General features: G+C 34.7%; 1 protein-coding gene across 4 annotated transcripts; it reads right to left on the minus strand.

Moving 5' to 3' along the window:
* Window positions 1-999: 999 nt before the first annotated feature.
* LOC111061702 (tektin-2) lies at window positions 1000-20972 on the minus strand. 4 transcript variants are annotated; one of them, XM_039429798.1, is made up of 7 exons: window positions 20859-20972; window positions 13029-13255; window positions 10661-10877; window positions 8631-8845; window positions 7485-7707; window positions 5048-5271; window positions 1000-1552 (listed from the first exon to the last, which is right to left on the minus strand). In XM_039429798.1, the coding sequence occupies exons 2-7, from the start codon at window positions 13235-13237 to the stop codon at window positions 1354-1356; spliced, it is 1287 nt and encodes a 428-aa protein (XP_039285732.1). In that variant the 5' UTR covers window positions 13238-13255; window positions 20859-20972; the 3' UTR covers window positions 1000-1353. The 4 variants fall into 4 exon arrangements, with proteins under 4 accessions (XP_039285732.1, XP_039285733.1, XP_039285730.1 ...); XM_039429799.1 differs by lacking the exon at window positions 20859-20972 and adding an exon at window positions 17036-17055; XM_039429796.1 differs by lacking the exon at window positions 20859-20972 and adding an exon at window positions 15158-15448.
* Between the last annotated feature and the right edge of the window lie 61 nt (window positions 20973-21033).

The raw sequence follows: 21033 nt of genomic DNA on the forward strand, positions 1-21033 counted from the left end.
TTTTTTTATTCCATCAAGAATACCATGAAGAATTTATCCTCTAAATCTCATGGATTTATCTCTTACCAAATTTGAAATGTTCTGTTCCAAAAATTTCAACTTTAGGCGCTCATATCTCAAAAAGTAATGATCGGGAAAAAATATTTTCCTGAGAAACCTTTTTCAGTGTGATAGCTTGATTATAATACAAATCGAAAAACTTTGAAAAATATCGCCAGTAGAAAGTTTATTATCTTTTTCTTCTTCTTCTTCTTTTTTTTCTTTTTCTTCTTGTTTTTTTAGCCTTTGCACAGCCTTAGGAATCAAATTTAGACGTCAACATAAAACCAGGAATTTTTTTCACCTACCAGAACTTCAAATTTCGATTTCTACACAAAACAAGCACTTTATCAAGGTATCATAACTTGAAATTTGGACATTTTCTAGCACATATGTAGGGTTATTCGTCAGGTATTTCGTTCTGAATTCGAGTAAGCACAATGTTTCTATCTGTCTGAGTGGGGGGTGGGGCCCTTGTGCCTGTGACCAATCGATCTCTGAGGTCCAAGCACTGTAGATCTGTCATGAGAGCTTGGTTCTTATTGGCTAGTTCTCGATCCACCACTAACAGCTGTTCTTCTAGGGCGTTGGCAGTCGATCTGGAAAAGCATCACAAATTTAAAAATAGTCTTGACAACAAATTTAATAAAATATTATATTATTTAATAGTCATTGAATAAAATAATAAATATTATTTTATTGCCGTTAAATTCATAGAGCAATAGGCAAAGTCAAATATATCATATTGTCCAATGTTCTCTTTCTTGTTTAGGGCTACTTGTTGACCGAGCGAAGTGAGGTCTAAGATTCAAGTTGACGGTTTGGCATTTCTCTTAATGTTTATATGTTGCGCATTTAAGGCGAAACGCGGTAATCGATTTTCATGAAATTATTATCCTCTAAATCTCATGGATTTATCTCTTACCAAATTTGAAATATTCTGTTCCAAAAATTTCAACTTTAGGCGCTCATATCTCAAAAAGTAATGATCGGGAAAAAAATGTTTTCCTGAGAAACCTTTTTCAGTGTAATAGCTTGATTATAATACAAATCGAAAAACTTTGAAAAATGTCGCCAGTAGAAAGTTTATTATCTTCTTCTTCTTTTTCTTCTCCTTCTACTTCTTCTTTTTTTCCTTCTTCTTCTTGTTTTTTTTAGCCTTTGCACAGCCTTAGGAATCAAATTTAGACGTCAACATAAATCAGGAATTTTTTTCACCTACCAGAACTTCAAATTTCGATTTCTACACAAAACAAGCACTTTATCAAGGTATCATAACTTGAAATTTGGACATTTTCTAGCACATATGTAGGGTTATTCGTCAGGTATTTCGTTCTGAATTCGAGTAAGCACAATGTTTCTATCTGTCTGAGTGGGGGGTGGGGCCCTTGTGCCTGTGACCAATCGATCTCTGAGGTCCAAGCACTGTAGATCTGTCATGAGAGCTTGGTTCTTATTGGCTAGTTCTCGATCCACCACTAACAGCTGTTCTTCTAGGGCGTTGGCAGTCGATCTGGAAAAGTAACACAAATTTGAAAATAGCTTTGAAAACAAATTTAATAAAATAATATATTATTTCAATAGTCATTGAATAAATAAATATCATTTTATTGCAGTTGAATTCTTAGAACGATAGGCAAAGTCAAATACAGGGTCTGTATAATAAGTAACCGGACTGACCTCAGGAAATTTTTAGTTGGCAAAATATGTACAATTTTCCATCAGATATCTTCAATGTAGTCCGTATTGGAGTCGATAACACGCTGATACCGGATTTGGGGAACAAAAAGAAGTCCGGTGGTGCCATATCCGGGCTGTAAGGAGGATGTGGCAACGTTACACTCGACTATTTAGTCAACTGCTCGGTTTACAGTTTGGCCGGGTGGCACAAATTCTTTGTGAACGGCCAGTACTATAGAGGTGCTCCGTCGACTAACCGCCCGGGTTCATCGAGTCCGTCCGGGGATTGCCGATTCGTTGAACCTCCATCACGACAATGCTCCGTCGCACACCTGCCTACTCGTCACCGAGCAGTTGGCCATACAGTCGAGGGTAACGTTGCCACATCCTCCTTACAGCCCGGATATGGCAACACCGGACTTCTTTTGTTTCCCCAAATCAAGAGACAACTTAAGGGGACGCGGTTCGGGACTCTGGAAAACGTTCAACGTGCTACGACGAGGGCTCTAGACAGCATAGAGGTTGCCGACTTCCAGGGAGCGTTCAGGGATTGGAAAATACGGTATCAGCGTGTTATCGACTCCAATAGGGACTACTTTGAAGATATCTGATGGAAAATTGTACATATTTTGCCAACTAAAAATTTCCTGAGGTCAGTCCGGTTACTTATTATACAGACCCTGTATATCATAGAGGTATATCAAATATTATCATAGAGAAAAGATAGCAGAAGAAGATATCCCATATTCCAAATTATACTATTAGCTCAAGCCAATAATCACATAGTGAGGTCCACGTTATAATGGCAGTGTTTGATTAGTAATGGTATTGCTATCCTTGTCTATCATTCAACAAAGCGGATAGCACTATCTCTTTCTCGTTTTGCTCTGTTGGTAGATCGTCTTTTAACAATGTAGAATTAATAATCAATTAGCAAAATATTTCATCTTACCTATGTGAATTCATTATGAAATGATTGAAAAATATAATATCTTGCTTAATAAAATAATATCGGGGCACTGAGCTTTGCTCGTTATTTATTTATTGATAAACAGAATACAATTCTTTAAAATGATTGGGGAAGGACTAACATGCACAGCCCAAAACTGTTTCTTCCCCGAATATTTATTTATACACTATGAATATCCAAAAAGTAGGTTATGTTCTATACACTTGAATCCAGGTCCAATTTTCAGTCCAAACATTTGAAAACAGAAAAGTTCTCATTTAGATTGTTTACAAACCAAATTGAATAACAAAATAACACTGACTAATCACTTAGAACTGTAAAATAATGATTAACTTTGAAAATTATTATATACTCTAGTTTAGAATGATTATCATGTCATGTCAACTAATCAGATTATTTTGATCAAGTAGAATAAATTTTCCAGATAATTTTTCTCGTGAGATAAGCTGATTGATTGTAAATAGTTTAACAGCTGAACATAATTCTGTCTCTTCCACACAGGCACTCACATCTTCTGTTATCGACAGACGACGAAATTATCATCTGTTTTTCCAAGGATGAATAATTGTTATCCTTTCATGTCCTTCAGCGAGTTTTCCCAGGGATGAGACCTAGTGCAATCGAATTTTTATATCATAAACCTACTGTGTTCCAAATTTCGTGAAAATCGTTAGAGCTGTTTTCGAGATCCGTTGGACATGAATAACCAGATATATTATAAATAAATATAAATAACCAATATAAAAATATAAACAGATATAAAGAAATTGCTCGCTTAATATAATAGGATTTCTACATTGTTAGAAGACGATCTGGCAACAGCAAAGCGAGAAAGAGATAGCGCTATCCGCTTTGCTGAATGATAGACAAGTATAGCAATATCATTGCTAATCAAACACTGCCACTATAACGTGGGCCGTACTATAGGAAAATCTGGTGTGGCGCACACACAACTTTCCTTGCCGTTATAAAAATTGTTCACCTGACGCTAGTGTAAACGCGCATCTCAAGTCAAAGATCTGAGCCAGCTGGTGACAGGTCAATAACGCTGGATATACACGAGATCTGCTATCTTTTCATAGTGAATGATTTAATAGAATCAACAGTTGCCAACAGTTTGTAATTGAATAATTACATTTTCTCAAATTTCAAGCGAAAATGTTACTGGACATTATTGAAGAGATGTCCATGCTCAATCGTTTCCACTAGAAATTTTTTGTTTAAATGATATCTGAGACCTGATAATTGGAAATCTAAATCGAACTTTGCATAGATGGGTGGAGCTCCTGAAATTTTTACAGATATGGGACTTGTGACAGTTGAAATAGCTTATCAACGACTATTTTAGGTATAAATTTGATCAAAATCGTGGGAGCCATTTTCGAGAAAATCGCGAAAAACCCTGTTTTTGACAACATTTTCGCCATCTTGAATCGCATTTGATCGAAATGTTCGTGTCGGATCCTTATAGGGTAAGGACCTTAAGTTCCAAATTCCAGTCATTCCGTTAATTGGGAGATGAGATATCGTGTACACAGACGCACATACACACACACACAAACAAACACACACACACACACACACATACAGACCAATACCCAAAAACCACTTTTTTGGACTCAGGGTACCTTAAAACGTATAGAAATCAGAAATTGGGGTACCTTATTTTTTTCGGAAAGCAATACTTTCCTTACCTATGGTAATAGGGCAAGGAAAGTAAAAATTGACGGTTCAATCTTTTAATGTTGCTTGATATGGAAATGAAACTGATTATTATTTTTAATATTTTTGTCTTGTCGTGCCGTCTGAAAAACACCTCGGCCATTTAATACTTTGCTCAGGTTGGATGCTCCTTGTCTATCTTCTATAAGATAGAAGATATCTTACAGTATATTTATACAGTTGTTGACCGAGCGAAGTGAGGTCTAAGATTCAAGTTGACGGTTTGGCATTTCTCTTAATGTTTATATGTTGCGCATTTAAGGCGAAACGCGGTAATCGATTTTCATGAAATTTGACAGGTATGTTCCTTTTTTAATTGCGCGTCGACGTATATACAAGGTTTTTGGAAATTTTGCATTTCAAGGATAATATAAAAGGAAAAAGGAGCCTCCTTCATACATCATTATTAGAGTAAAAATCAGACTATAGAATTATTCATCATAAATCAGCTGACAAGTGATTACACAGATGTGTGGAGAAGCCAGTCTATTGCTGCATTTCCATAAGGTCTATAGTTTCAATCAGGTACTTGTGGATGAGAATACTACGTGAGGTCTACTGTTCACAGAACTACTAGTATATAATAAGCTTATGTATATAGGCATATATAAATAAGATAGGTGTTTCTATAAGTACCTGGCATTGTCTATCTTCTCCTGCAACTGAGCCTGTGTGTTTCTGAGCTGTATGGCCTGATCGTGGAGGCCCGTCATGGGGGCGTCGTGACACAACTCGTTGCCAGGTCGGTAGAGACGGTTCTCGCATCGTGTCTCCGTCAACTTCAGCGCGTTTGTCTTCTTCAGGTAGGCCGTCTCTAGGTTGGCCATCTCCGTCACCAGACGCTCCATGTCTGCTACCATCTGCAAAACAATTTAATTCATTTATTTGCCATAAAATAATACAGATTGGTAAAATAAATATTCCAAATTACAAAATGGCACTACCGGCGAAGGAAAACTTGTGCGCCGGCAGTGAGTTCGAACAACTAGGTACAGCAAACTTGTCAATAGAAAGAATATAGAGCTTTTTCAAACCACTAGAACTAGTAGTTCTGTGAACAGTAGACCTCGCGCAGTTATAAACCGCATCCTCCTCTTAAACTGTCCATCAGAGTAAATCCTGTCTGTATGTCGTGTCGGCGAGATATCGTAGTGAAAACGGCTAATGGCTGTTGGGGTTGGTGTATCAAAATTGCTAACATCAAAATCTAATCTCCTTCAAGACATACTGGCAACAGGACAGCCCGAGTTCAAAGCAGAGAAAGTTCGAGAGACAATACTATGTTATTTTAGTTATTAATTGCATGCGTTATTGCAAGCAATCAATAGTTCATTTAATAGTGCATAGAAATTGCATTCAATGAGGCATGCTATTTATAGTCTACACAGCAAATTATTTTTACCAAGTTACATTGAGATATTGAATTGCATGCGCCATGGTATGCAATTTATAATCAACTCGACAGCTGATTTATGATGAATAATTCTATAGTCTGATTTTTACTCTAATATTGGCGTATGAAGGAGGCTCATTTTTCCTTTTATATCATCCTTGAAATGCGAAATTTCCAAAAACCTTGTATATACGTCGACGCGCAATTTAAAAAGGAACATACCTGTCAAATTTCATGAAAATCTATTACCGCGTTTCGCCGTGAATGCGCAACATATAAACATACAAACATTCAAACATTAAGAGAAATGCCAAACCATCGACTTGAATCTTAGACCTCACTTCGCTCGGTCAATAAATAAAATTACGGAAACCAGGTTACATCTCTATCCTTACAAACGATAAGACAAAGTAACAAAATTGCAAGCAAATGACGAACTCAAAAAGACCAATACAAGGAAGCCATGATAAATATTTTTTTTAAATTTATAACACAAAAATGAAACACCACATAATGGATATAGATAATTTAAAATAAACATTTATCCTAATCCAATCCAGTATAAGATTCATTATGGATTTTGTAATTCTATTAATAATGAATTCAGTTGGGACTTTATTTATAGACATCATCTACACTGATATTCTAAACTGACGTCTACATACACTTAAGCTGGTAAAGCCAATATCAAATTGTAATAGATTGGAGGGACGTAAATTATATGGATTATTCCTTAAGTTGAATGTATCACTATTCTTATTTATGAATAATATGATCATTTTAACATATGTTTGTCTCACTGTAAGCACCTGGAATTCTTGAAAAAGAAGTCTACTAGGATACAATCTTGGCCTGCATAATGCAGCTATGATAAGGTGTTTCTAAAATGTGAATAATTTGTTCATATGGATATCCTAAGCAGCCCCCCATATCTCAATTCCATATTGGAAAAGTGATTGCGCATAAGCATAATAAATCTTTTTCATTATTACCATATAAGCTAATTTGATTTAGTTTATAAAACTTATAAATTAGATATTTAAGCCGTTTGCACATATATTCCATTTGAGTATACCATTTTATATGATCATCCATCATTATACCCAAATATTTTAAGGATTTCACCTATTCAATACAAGGGCAATCACAATCCACATTATTCAACAAAGCGTGAGAATACATTTTGTAAAGACAAGGTTTGTATTGGTTGACCTATTTCAGTAGGAGAAAAAGTAATCATAAATTTACTCATTCATTGATTCATTAAACAATTTTTTGGACGGTTAATCGATTAATCATTCAATGTCTGATAGATTGAGATTAGAATAGCAAGTTCACACTGTTTACATTGGTTTATGAGAAGAATATTGGAGTTATTTATAGACTCCAGATCATAGTTTTATTATATTACATGTCGAATGTTGCAAGTGAATTTGCCATCTTTATTATGAAAGGATTTATTATGATGAGGATTGAAGGAAGGAGACCAAGAGGCCGATGGAAAGACACAGTGGAGAAGAGAGGATAGAGATGGCGACAGCAGGTTGAGGAAGATGGAGAGGCATTGTTCCCATTGTACCCAGACCCGGCACTAGCTGCAACGTGGCACGGATATGTTTGTTTGTATCCATTTGTTGATATGAGTATTATGAAAGGATTTGTTTCAAATTCACTACTCACATTAATTCGCTGCCATTCAAGCTCGTTTTTGATGCGCTGTGTCTCATAGATGCGCTTGCGCAGTGCATAGTTGGTGGCCTCATTTTGCGCTTGCAGGTCGTTGCGTGCGCGCTCGCGCGGCACGAACATCGACTCGCGCAGCTGTTGCGACGTTGCCAGCTCGTGCGTGGTGCGCTGTTGCAGAAATCGACAGTGCTCCAGCCAGCTGTCGTGCGAGAGAGTCCTTGCAACGAAAAATAAAGAATAATTATTAGGAAAATTGAATCAACTCTACAAAAATATGTGGATATTATTGAAATTGACAATGCAATCAGTGTTCTTAATTCACCGAACGTAGTGAGGTCTATGTTTTAACTCGGATTTTCTTTTGTCTGTAAGAATGTATGTATGTAACGCAATTACGGCCAAACGCGTTGATAGAATTCAATGAGATTTGGCAGGAATATTCCGTTTTCAACTGCGCGTCGATGTATACACAAGGTTTTGTGAAATTCTGTATTTTAATGATAATATGAAAAGAAAAGGAATTCCTCCATACTCCAATATCGCTATATATATATATATCCAACTCTGAAGATATGATTAATCAGACTGTAGAATTTTTCATAATCAATCAGCTGACAAGTGTATTACACAGATGTCTGGAGAAGCCGTGTCTATTTCTATAAGGTCTGTAGTTACAATCAAAGACCTCAAAGACGTCTGCATCTTTAAGGTCTTTGGTCTCAATATTTTGTTTTGCAGTCATGGTATTATTATATGCGAGCCTATCAGTATCAATACTCTCACATTTGAAAAAACTAATTTAATCGGCGATTGAAAATAATCAAATGAACTGAAAATAATGTTGAAGAAATTATAATATTTTTTATTGTGAGAAATTAATTTTCATCAGATGGGAAGATTATCACGGAACTGGATGAATTATATCATTATGAAATACAAATTCAAACGTGAACTGAGTTTGTTAACATTCCAAACAGGTGACATCAGATACTTGTGGATGAGAAAACTGCGTGAGGTCTACTGTTTACAGAACTACTAGTTATTTTTTAAAGAACTTACTGACATCAGATACTTGTGGATGAGAAAACTGCGTGAGGTCTACTGTTTACAGAACTACTAGTTATTTTTTAAAGAACTTACTGTTTGGGAACTCGCAACGGGTGAGGCTTGTAACTGATGTTGGCACAATTGTCATCCAGGCCCAAGTTGAAGTCATCAATGTTCAAAGTCTCAGTCTTGTCACTCAAATCCTCTTCCAATTGGAATTTGATTTCTTCAAGGCGGTTGGTTTGCTCCCAGGCCGCCTCACATTTATCGGTTAGCATTTTCTTCAGCGACTCCAAAACTGCCAATTCCTGCAAGAAAATTGAAAATAAATCCCACTTGTAACACTCTTGCTTTAATTATTATTATTATTATTCAAGGCGCTTAGTTGTATATATGTGAGCTTCATTAAAACTCACACAACATGCCACCTGTCAATTACATACAGAGTAAGTCATAATGACGTGGTATCCCACGTATAACCACGTGGTATCCCAATGGTATGGGAACCCATACAATTTTTGTTAGAACTACATTTGTTAGATAGAGCACTCCTTGAGGTTGTGTTTAAAACCAATTTTCATTTGTTTCAGTTTAAAAATGCCCCCTCTCTTGACTGTGGAAGAACGAGCCGAAATAGCAGCTTGTTATGTGGTCTGAGGATCTGTGGTGCGAGTACAAAGATGGAGGAGGGCTGAACGAGGGATCCAAACAAAACTGGAAGCAAAAACTGTTGAAAATTTCCATTCCAAATTACTAACAACAGGAAGTTTCGCAGATGCAAGACGATCAGGAAGACCATCAACGTCAAGGACAGCAGAGAATGTTGACAGAGTTCGTGAAATATTCATGAGGAGCCCTAAGAAATCACTGCGTCATAGATCTCGTAAAATTGGTCTTTCACGTTACTCTGTAGCAACGATTCTTAAGAAAGATCTCAGTGGTTTTGCATCCAGTGTTGCATGGATCCTTCGTTCAGCCCTCCACCACCTTTGTACTCGCACCACAGATCCTCAGACCACATAACAAGCTGTTATTCCGGCTCGTTCTTCCACAGTCAAGAGAGGGGCATTTTCAGATTGAAACAAATGAAAATTGGTGTTAAACACAACCTCAAGGAGTGCTCTATCTAATAAATGTAGTTCTAACAAAATTGGTTCATAAATAAAAAATTATAGCTGTTTAAAAATAGGGAATGACTTATCAGACACTCTGTATATACATCAGTAATTGTATTCTAATAATATTGTAAAACATGTCTTTATTCTATTATTGGTAACTATTTCTTCTATGTTTGGTTTTGAAGCATCTAAATTTAAAAATTTACGTTGTAAAAATATCAGAGGACTGAAAATTTTGTCAAGTGAACAACTACAAGACTCAACCTATTTCGGGCTATGTGTAACCTTATCTAAATTTGGGAGAGGTATAGCACAAGGTTACATTTTTTCTTCCTATCATTTTGATAGTGTACTTATATAGTTTGTTTTTGTCCTACAAAACTATTTCTTTAATATGTGAATATTTCCTATTTTAGTGATAATAATGTGAATAAAATTGTCTTCTACGTTTGGTTTTGGAGCATCTAAATTTAAAAATCTACGTTGTGAAAATAATTAAGGACTGAAAATTTTGTGAAGTGAAGAACTACAAGACTTAACCTGTTTCGGACTATGTGTAACCTTATCTAAATTTGGGAGAGGTATAGCACAAGGTTACCTTATTTTTTCTCTCCCTATCATCTTTATGATGCACTTGAATCAATAAAGAATCAATCAATACATAGCACAGGCTCAGCCTAGTTTTTCCTCCAATGCCATATTTATATTATGATTATAGTGTCTTTTGCAATAAATGAATGAATAAATAAATAATAACAAGACTCAACCTATTTCGGACTATGTGTAACCTTATCTGAATTTGAGAGAGGAATAGCACAAGGTTACCTTATTTTTTCTCCTATCATTTTGATGATGCAATTATTGTATCAATCAATAAAGAATAAAAAATGTCAGTGTTGTGAATAATTTCAAGGGGTTTTTTCGGAAAAAATGAATGTTGTACTGAACTTTTTTCTCAATTTTGCAACTTTTGAACTTTTTTCTCAATAATTGCAAGTCACTCACCCTCTTCAACTCCTCCTCAGCTGGGTCACGACAAAGGTCTGAACCCCCTCGCTTGTCCCGCTGAGTGAGGCACTCACTCACCACCGTGAAACTCAAATTGAGGTACTCGATCTCAGCCTCAGTTAACTCTTTCTCATGCTTGAGGTCGGCTATCTCTTTCTTCACATCTGACTCACAATCTAGGATTATGTCTCGCCATCTGGTCACCTCAGTTATCCTGGTAGACATTGTTGAATTACACAAAATTATTGTTCAAACTATTAAATTAATTGAAGTTGTTTTCCATGACGAAACACTATATAATAACTTTGTTGTAGTTCAGACACTGCTGTGTTACTTGTAAATATTTGAAAAAACACTTACTTTTGTTGGAGTATTGAGGAATGCATTTCACTCTTGTGGAGGAGCTTCTGAGGCCTCAATTTATTGTTCCATCAGGCTGATGAAGCTCCTCTTCAGGAGTGAAATGCATTCCTCAATACTCCAACAAAAGTAAGTGTTTTTTTTCAAATATTTACAAGTAACACAGTGTCTGAACTACAACAAAGTTATTAAATTAAATTTCAGAACTGTTACTGGTGAGATGTTGTGATATCTATCCATAATGAAAACCGTGGGTTGTTGTCAAAAAATATCACTTATTAATTGTAAAAATCACAAACATGTTTCAACACCAATGTTGTCATTAAAGTTTTGAATTTCTCACACTGATGATGACACCATTGGTGTTCAAACATGTTTGTGATTTTTAAAAATAAATAAGTGATATTTTTTCACAACCACCCAGTGTTTTCATTATTAAATTCAAATGTATTCCCCCCAAAAAACATGCTTATACGATTATAAAAATAGACAAAACATAAATTTTGGAACCCCCTACAAGACTACATCCATCTGTGTGCAGTGGAAACACAAACATCAATAATTATTTTTCAATTCCTTAATTATTCAACAAAACATAAAATCGTTGTCGGTTATCCATCTTGTTTTCACTGGAATTATTACTCATGTATTCTTATATAGCTTTAAAGTGAAAAAACACTCACATTCTTCGATGTGGCGACGACCGTTTCGTGCTGGTGTTGCACATTCTCAAGCCAAACAGAAACTGAGGTATTTAAGGTTATGAGGGTGAGTATTTGGAAGGAAGCTTTGGCGGTTGATGGAGGAGGATTCAACCGCAAAAAACAACCCTCCACCCCCACTCTGACCAAATACTCACCCTCATAACCTTAAATACTTCAGTTTCTGTTTGGCTTGAGAATGTGCAACATCAGCACGAAACGGTCGTCGCCACACCAAAAAATGTGAGTGTTTTTTCACTTAAAACTTACATAAGAATACTTTAGTAATAAAACATAAAATGTACTATTTCTTCTTTTTTCAGCCTATATAGGCTAAACAACTAAATAACTAATAATATAATAATAAAAATCTGGTGTGGCGCACTCACACAACTTTCCTTGCCGTTATGAAAATTTATCACCTGACGCTAGTGTTCACGCGCATCTCAAGTCTACTAACTTATAAACAAAGATCTGAGCCAGCTGGTGACAGGACAATAACGCTGGAGACATACGAGGTCTGCTATCTCTTCATAGTGAATCATTTAATAGAATCAACAGTTGCCAACAGTTTGCAATTGGATAATTACATTTTCTCGAATTTCGAGCTTATTTTCAATTTTAGGTGAAAATGTTACTGAACATTAGTTGTAGAGATTTTCATGCTCAATCTTTTTCACTTGAATTTTTTTGTTTAAATTGTATTTGAAGCCTGATAATTGGGAATCTAAAATCAAACTTGAAGCTGCTGAAATTTGTACAGATATGGGACTTATGGCAGTTGATAGAACTTATCAATGACTATTTTAGGTATAAATTTAATCAAAATCGTTGGAGCCGTTTTCGAGAAAATCGCGAAAACCCCGTTTTTTGACAACATTTTCGCCATTTTATCCGCTATCTTGAATTGCATTAGATCGAAATTGTTCGTGTTAGATCCTTATATTCTAAGGACCTTAAGTTCCAAATTTCAAGTCATTCCGATAATTGGGAGATGAGATATTGTGTACACAGATGCACATACACTCATACACACACACACACACATACAGACCAATACCCAAAAAACCACTTTTTTGGATTCAGGGGACCTTGAAACGTATAGAAATTTAGAAATTGGGGTACCTTAATTTTTTTTGGAAAGCAATACTTTCCTTACCGGTACCTATGGTAATAAGGCAAGGAAAGTAAAAATAGCTAAATAACTAATTGATGAATCAAAATTCGGTGGTTGAACTGTTTTATACGGTTATATCAATTTTAATATTGATATTATTTTTAAGAAAACATTTAGTTAGTTTCACCTGTCCTGTAGCTTGACATTGTTATGATAGTTGTCCCACTTTGTCTTGGAGTTAGTTTCGTTTCTGAGCTGACGCGACTGGTTGCGAAGTTCGAATGCGTCAGCACGACGACTGTCGCACGTCAGTCTGATGTCGGTCACCTTGCCCACCCAGTCAGCCAACGACACCCGGCTGATGGGCTTTTCAACTGACGCCACTGACGTTAGCATGTTGGCGACTGCGTAGACCTGCAACAAATAGAGTATCTCTCGATGTAAGATTGCACTCAAAAATGGGATTTCGCTGGACTGATCGAAAAAAATTAAAAATTAATTAAAATCACAAATTGGAATTGTCAACCACAATAGATTATACAAAATAAAAAAAAAATATAAATCAGAACATTTTTGTGACAAAATAATTTAAAAGGGTACTGAAATTTATATTTTTATTCAAATTAAAAGTTGAAATTAATTTGTTGTAAAAAGGATGATTTAACATAATATAAATTGAGTTTTTTCAGGGGAAAAAATAGTCTTATCACTATTTCTTGCCAAATCTTATAACATAGGAATAAAGAAATATATCTAGAAAATAAACTGTCGGTCCCGGCTGAAGTATGACAGTCGTAAGGCCCATTGACGGCTTAAATTATATATTCAGGCGGTGGGACCTTCCCGCAAGGGACTCCCCACCAACAAAAGCCATACGAATTTACTTTTTTTTTCTAGAAAATATTCCAAGATGTTTTTCAAGAATTACTAGAACTGTCCAAGTTGTATAGGTAGAAGTGGTAGGTTTGCATAATTTTGAAACCCCCTTATAAAATACCCTTTTTTGAAAATTCATAGCTCCAGAACCAAAAATAGTAGAGTCCTGCGTGACCACTCAATTTATTGGAGAATTTATTATCTTTAATTTGTAGAGAATGATTTATCTCCAAAAACTTCAAGTTTTCGAGATTGGATGGAAAAATTGAAAAATGTCCGAAATTTTGGGGGTTTACGGGGTGAAGCCGCGCCCTCTGGCGTGTCAGCAAATTCCAGATTTTAATTGCGCCCCTCAATACATAGAACCGTCAAGAAAAATTCTTTCGGAGCTGTTTCCTGAAAAACGACCATTTGACTGAACAATAAGTTTCTACCTGTTTTGTAATAGTGAAGCAATTTTAACAATTTCTTCATTGTTAATACAAAATGCAGTAGTTTTCTCATCATAGCCTACTGTAGTAGATATCTACCATAATTATTATTATCACCTATTAGTGCAGGAGAAATTGAAAAATTTTGAAGTTATCAATTCAAATTAATTTCATTCAAGTTAAGTGTATGATAATCTGATCTCCTTCTCCCACTGGCGAACAAGATGAGAAGTCTTATGCCAGTGGTTTTTTCACTTACAATCTATTGTTGAATTTTGGTTAAATTGTATTTGTCATGCTAACTAGATTCTATTTTGATTATCTGTACTTATGTATTTATGAGTGTGAAATAAATTTGAATTTGAATTTAAAACTTTAAAACTGAATAGTGTTTAGGCCTACTTACAAATTGAAGTGAATCAATATTTCAACTGTCTTGGTAGAATACAAAAACCTTACAATATCTCCAAAACTCCGGCTTCTTTCTTTCATATAATAAAGAATTAAATTTCATGGATTATTATGAAACTTGGGTAATATATATAAGGCTGATCACACACCGATTAGTCAAGACAAGACTAGTCACGTTTAGTCACAATACTTTACATAGTTGCTTATGGAGTCATGTCTAATTGCAATGACTAATCAGTGTGTTGCGTCATAAGAAGCAATGTGAAGTATTGTGGCTAAACGTGACTAGTCTTGTCTCGACTAATCGGTGTGTGACCAGCCTCAGGACTGCCGGTCCTGTATGTAAACTGTTGTTTAAACCAATTATAACCGTCTTTAAAACAATACAAAGAATAACATTTATTAAATACTCTATTAAAACTTGAATAAATACTTAAATATATGTAGACTACGGGCACTGCAGTGTTGTAATCTATAACAAACAATCAACTGAATATAAATATCTACTACTTAAGGTGTAAACCCTCCACTTGCCACAACGTGACTAGGCCTACCTACTTGTAAAGTTTGTTCGATGGCCCAATCATTCACCACCTACCTTTTAAGCTATATTGACCAAACTTGGCTCTATAGCCTAGTACTGTGTGGAATCCTCAACCGGCGTTTGAAGATCAATTCACATTTAAAATTATGGATAATACTCTAAACAAGTATTAGATTTGATTTTGAATTATTAATAAATATCAGAAATTTGAGAACGTTCTTTGAGATTACTCATAGGAAGATTTAAAACTTTTGAAATATCGTCTGAATAGTTAACTCTTGTTTTGTAAATACTAGCAATTCAGAATATAAAAAACATATGATATTACCACGTAGGCCTACAGTATTTTTGAATTAATATGAGTGTTTCTAAAAGAAACCACTTGACAATATACATAAAAATCTGGTGTGGCGCACTCACACAACTTTCCTTGCCGTTATGAGAATTGATCACCTAACGCTAGTGTTCCCGCGCATCTCAAGTCTACTATTCGAAGATTTGAGCCAGCTGGTGACAGGGCAATAACGCTGAAGACACACGAGGTGTGCTATCTCTTCATAGTGAATCATTTAATAGAATCAACAGTTTGCAATCGGATAATCAGATTTTCTCGAATTTCGAGCTTATTTTTAATTTTAGGTGAAAATGTTACTGAACATTATAGTTGTAGAGATTCTCATGCTGAATCTTTTCCACTCAAAATTTTTTGTTTAAATCGTATCTGAAGCCTGATAATTGGAAATCTAAAATCAAACTTTGCATAGATGGGGCGGAGCTCCTGAAATTTTTACAGATATGGGACTTGTGGCAGTTGATAGAGCTTATCGATGACTATTTTAGGTATAACTTTAATCAGAATCGTTGGAGCCGTTTTCGAGAAAATCGCGAAAAACCCTGTTTTTTACAACATTTTCGCAATTTTAGCCGCCATCTTGAATTGGATTGGTTCGAAATTGTTCGTGTCGGATCCTTATAGGAGAAGGACCTTAAGTTCCAAATTTCAAGTCATTCCGTTAATTGGGAGATGAGATATCGTGTACACAGACGCACATACACTCATACACACACACACACACACACACACCACACACACACACACATACAGACCAATACCCAAAAACCACTTTTTGGACTCAGGCGAACAAGATGAGAAGTCTTATGCCAGTGGTTTTTTCACTTACAATCTATTGTTGAATTTTGGTTAAATTGTATTTGTCATGCTAACTAGATTCTATTTTGATTATCTGTACTTATGTATTTATGAGTGTGAAATAAATTTGAATTTGAATTTAAAACTTTAAAACTGAATAGTGTTTAGGCCTACTTACAAATTGAAGTGAATCAATATTTCAACTGTCTTGGTAGAATACAAAAACCTTACAATATCTCCAAAACTCCGGCTTCTTTCTTTCACATAATAAAGAATTAAATTTCATGGATTATCATGAAACTTGGGTAATATATATAAGGCTGATCACACACCGATTAGTCAAGACAAGACTAGTCACGTTTAGTCACAATACTTTACATAGTTGCTTATGGAGTCATGTCTAATTGCAATGACTAATCAGTGTGTTGCGTCATAAGAAGCAATGTAAAGTATTGTGGCTAAACGTGACTAGTCTTGTCTCGACTAATCGGTGTGTGATCAGCCTTAGGCCTGCCGGTCCTGTATGTAAACTGTTGTTTAAACTAATTATAACCGTCTTTAAAACATTACAAAGAATAAAATATATTAAATACTCTATTAAAACTTGAATAAATACTCAAATATATGTAGCCTAGACTACGGGCACTGCAGTGTTGTAATCTATAACAAACAATCAACTGAATATAAATATCTACTACTTAAGGTGTAAACCCTCCACTTCAACGTGACTAGGCCTACCTACTTGTAAAGTTTGTTCGATGGCCCAATCATTCACCGCCTACCTTTTAAGCTATATTGACCAAACTTGGCTCTATAGCCTAGTACTGTATGGAATCCTCAACCGGCGTTTGAAGATCAATTCACATTTAATATTATGGATAATACTCTAAACAAGTATTAGGTTTGATTTTAAATTATTAATAGATATCAGAAATTTGAAAACGTTCTTTTGAGATTACTCATGGGAAGATTTAAAACTTATGAAATATCGTCTGAATAGTTAATTCTTGTTTTGTAAATACTAGCAATTCAGAATATAAAAAACATATGATATTACCACGTAGGCCTACAGTATGTTTGAATTAATATGAGTGTTTCTAAAAGAAACCACTCGACAATATATATAAAAATCTGGTGTGGCGCACTCACACAGCTTTCCTTGCCGTTATGAAAATTGATCACCTGACGCTACTGTTCTCGCGCACCAACAAAAGCCATACGAATTTACTTTTTACTGTTCTCGCGCATCTCAAGTCTACTATTCAAAGATTTTGAGCCAGCTGGTGAAAAGGCAATAACGCTGGAGGTCTGCTATCTCTTCATAGTGAATGATTTAATAGAATCAACAATAATTTGCAATTGAATAATCACATTTTCTCGAATTCAAAGCTTATTTTCAATTTTAGGTGAAAATGTTACTGAACATTAATTGTAGAGATTTTCATGCTCAATCTACTCCACTTGATGTTTTTCGTTTCAATTGTATCTGAAGCCAGATAATTGGGAATCTATCTGCATTGATGGAGCGAAGCTCCTGAAATTTTTACAGATATGGGACTTGTGGCAGTTGATAGAGCTTATCGATGACTATTTTAGGTATGAATTTGATCAAAATCGTTGGAGCCGTTTTTGAGAAAATTGCAAAAACCCTGTTTTTGACAACATTTTTGCCATTTTAGCCGCCATTTTGAATTGCATCAGATCGAAATTGTTCGTGTCGGATACTTATATCGTAAGGACCTTAAGTTCCAAATTTCAAGTCATTCCGTTAATTGGGAGATGAGATATCGTGTACACAGACGCACATACACTCATACACACACACACACACACACACACACACATACAGACCAATACCCAAAAACCACTTTTTCGGATTCAGGGGACCTTGAAACGTATAGAAATTTAGAAATTGGGGTACCTTCATTTTTTTCGGAAAGAAAATACTTTCCTTACCTATGGTAATAGGGCAAGGAAAGTAAAAAATGCAAACTCATTTATACAGGCACTCATTTATAGATTATCAAATTATGTGAATTGTGATTATTTTATAAATTGAGTTAAATTTTCCAATATTTGTTAAGAACGATAGATTATGGTTTTAAAGATCAATAACAAATTAGTTTAAAGAATAAGACGTTGATGTTTTTAACAAATATAGTGGTATTGACAACATCAACGTCTTAAGCTGCGTTTTCACACCACAGTTATTTAAAAAATGTTCATTTTTACGTCCTTATAGATTCTATTATCCTTAAAATCGTCCTTACGTCCTTATTACGTCCTTATAGATTTAAACATAATTTATCATACACATGATGTGCATATGTGTTTGTCAAGCTCCGTTTAATCTAATAGAATTTATAAGAACGGAGAAATAAGCATTTAGTTAATAACTTTGGTGTAATTTATTCTTTCAATTATGGAGGAATACCACAATATTTCATATCATACAATCAAATTATTAACAAATTAGTGTTAATGATGGAAAACAGCTTCACTTTTAAAAATGAATACCGGCAATATTATTATTAAAACTTGTTAAAAAGTATTATATAGATTAATTGATATACGATAAAACTATAACAATTGTACAGTGTTGTATAAATATAGGATACAGTTTATATTTTTGTATATTTTATTGTATTAATTGATTAAGTTTGTTAAATGCGTTCGAGAATTTTCACTTTATATCAACATTTTGTGTAAATAATATCACATCACTGCTTGCCATCCAATGGAAACTTTAAAGTTTAAATGAACAGTTAATATTACATCAATAAACCTGTATCAGTTCCCCTACATAGAAGGCATTGACAAGACAGAGGATCGGAACGTTGTTCTTCTATCTTTCTCCATTGCCATTATAACGTGAACCATTATAACTATAGGAATCGAGCTCAGGTATTGATTATTGGGTACTGGTTCTCGTTGTTCTTCTTATTTTATATTATTATTAAAACTTGTTATATTGTTTGATACACCATAACGACACTATAATAACAATTACATAGTGTTGTATAATAGGTTGTATTGCCTTTTTTCTTTAGGGCTACTTTTAATATAAATAGAAATATGAATCTCAGTACCCTTTTAAATCTTTTTATCAAAACATGTTTCGGACATTAATACCATTTTCAAGTCACTTGAGAATCTCAAGCGCACTCAAGAAACTCAATTAATACAAATAATAGGTATACAAAAATATAAACTCTATTCAATATACAACATAGTTCACCGAGCGATGTGAGGTCTAAGATTCAAGTCGACGGTTTGGCATTTCTCTTAATGTTCAAATGTTTATATGTTGCGCATTTACGGCGAAACGCGGTAATAGATTTTCATGAAATTTGACAGGTATGTTCCTTTTTTGATTGCGCGTCGACGTATATACAAGGCTTTTTTTTTTTGGAAATTTTGCATTTCAAGGATAATATAAAAGGAAAAAGGAGCCTCCTTCATACGCCAATATTAGAGTAATAATCATACTATAGAATTATTCATCATAAATCAGCTGACAAGTGATTACACAGATGTGTGGAGAAGCCAGTCTATTGCTGTATTTTCATAAGGTCTATGTTTTCAATCAGGTACTTGTGGATGAGAATACTGTGTGAGGTCTACTGTTCACAGAACTACTAGTATAAATAGAAATATAAATCTCAGTACCCTTTTAAATCTTTTTATCAAAACATGTTTCGGACATTAATACCATTTTCAAGTCACTTGAGAATCTCAAGCGCACTCAAGAAACTCAATAATACAAATAATAGGTATACAAAAATATAAACTCTATTCAATATACAACATAGTTCACCGAGCAAAGTGAGGTCTAAGATTCAAGTCGACGGTTTGGCATTTCTCTTAATGTTCAAATGTTTATATGTTGCGCATTTACGGCGAAACGCGGTAATAGATTTTCATGAAATTTGACAGGTATGTTCCTTTTTTGATTGCGCGTCGACGTATATACAAGGCTTTTTTTGGAAATTTTGCATTTCAAGGATAATATAAAAGGAAAAAGGAGCCTCCTTCATACGCCAATATTAGAGTAATAATCATACTATAGAATTATTCATCATAAATCAGCTGACAAGTGATTACACAGATGTGTGGAGAAGCCAGTCTATTGCTGTATTTTCATAAGGTCTATGGTTTCAATCAGGTACTTGTGGATGAGATTACTGTGTGAGGTCTACTGTTCACAGAACTACTAGTATAAATAGAAATATAAATCTCAGTACCCTTTTAAATTATTTTATCAAAACCTGTTTCGGACATTAATGTCATTTTTGTGACTTGAAAATGGCATTAATATCTGAAACATGTTGTGATAAAATAATTCAAAATGGTGCAGAGATTTATATTTATATTTGGTTAGAGTTTTGATGTATATTGATTGATTAAGTTTCTTGAGAGCGTTTCAGAATCTCCATTTTATATCCGCATTCAGTGTAAATAATATCACTGATCACTGCTTGCTATCCAATGGCAACTTTAAAGTTGAAAATGAATGAATAAACTATAGCAAGAATAATGTATAAGACAGTGACAGAGAAACAACGCTAAACCTGTGCAAGACAGAGAGAGAATAAATAATATTACCGTGAAGGCCTTTCGGTGTGTTTATTGAAATTTCGATGTTTTGGCAGTTTTAAAGTTGAAAATGAATGAAACTATATAGCAAGAATAATGTATAAGACAGTGACAGAGAAACAACGCTAAATCTACGCGAGACCGAGAGAGAATAAATAATTACCGTGAAGGCCTATCGGTGTGT

This window comes from Nilaparvata lugens, chromosome 5 (genome assembly GCF_014356525.2).
Source record: "Nilaparvata lugens isolate BPH chromosome 5, ASM1435652v1, whole genome shotgun sequence".
NCBI lineage: Eukaryota > Metazoa > Arthropoda > Insecta > Hemiptera > Delphacidae > Nilaparvata > Nilaparvata lugens.

Bases quoted from the DNA above. Each gene is read 5' to 3' on its own strand.
- LOC111061702 (XM_039429798.1), bottom strand. From the start codon at position 13,237: ATGCTAACGTCAGTGGCGTCAGTTGAAAAGCCCATCAGCCGGGTGTCG. The intron at 7,708-8,630 runs GTAAGTTCTTTA...TTTCGTTGCAAG, and splicing joins CCGTTGCGAGTTCCCAAACA to GACTCTCTCGCACGACAGCT. The intron at 1,553-5,047 runs GTACTTATAGAA...TTACTTTTCCAG, and splicing joins GAGAAGATAGACAATGCCAG to ATCGACTGCCAACGCCCTAG.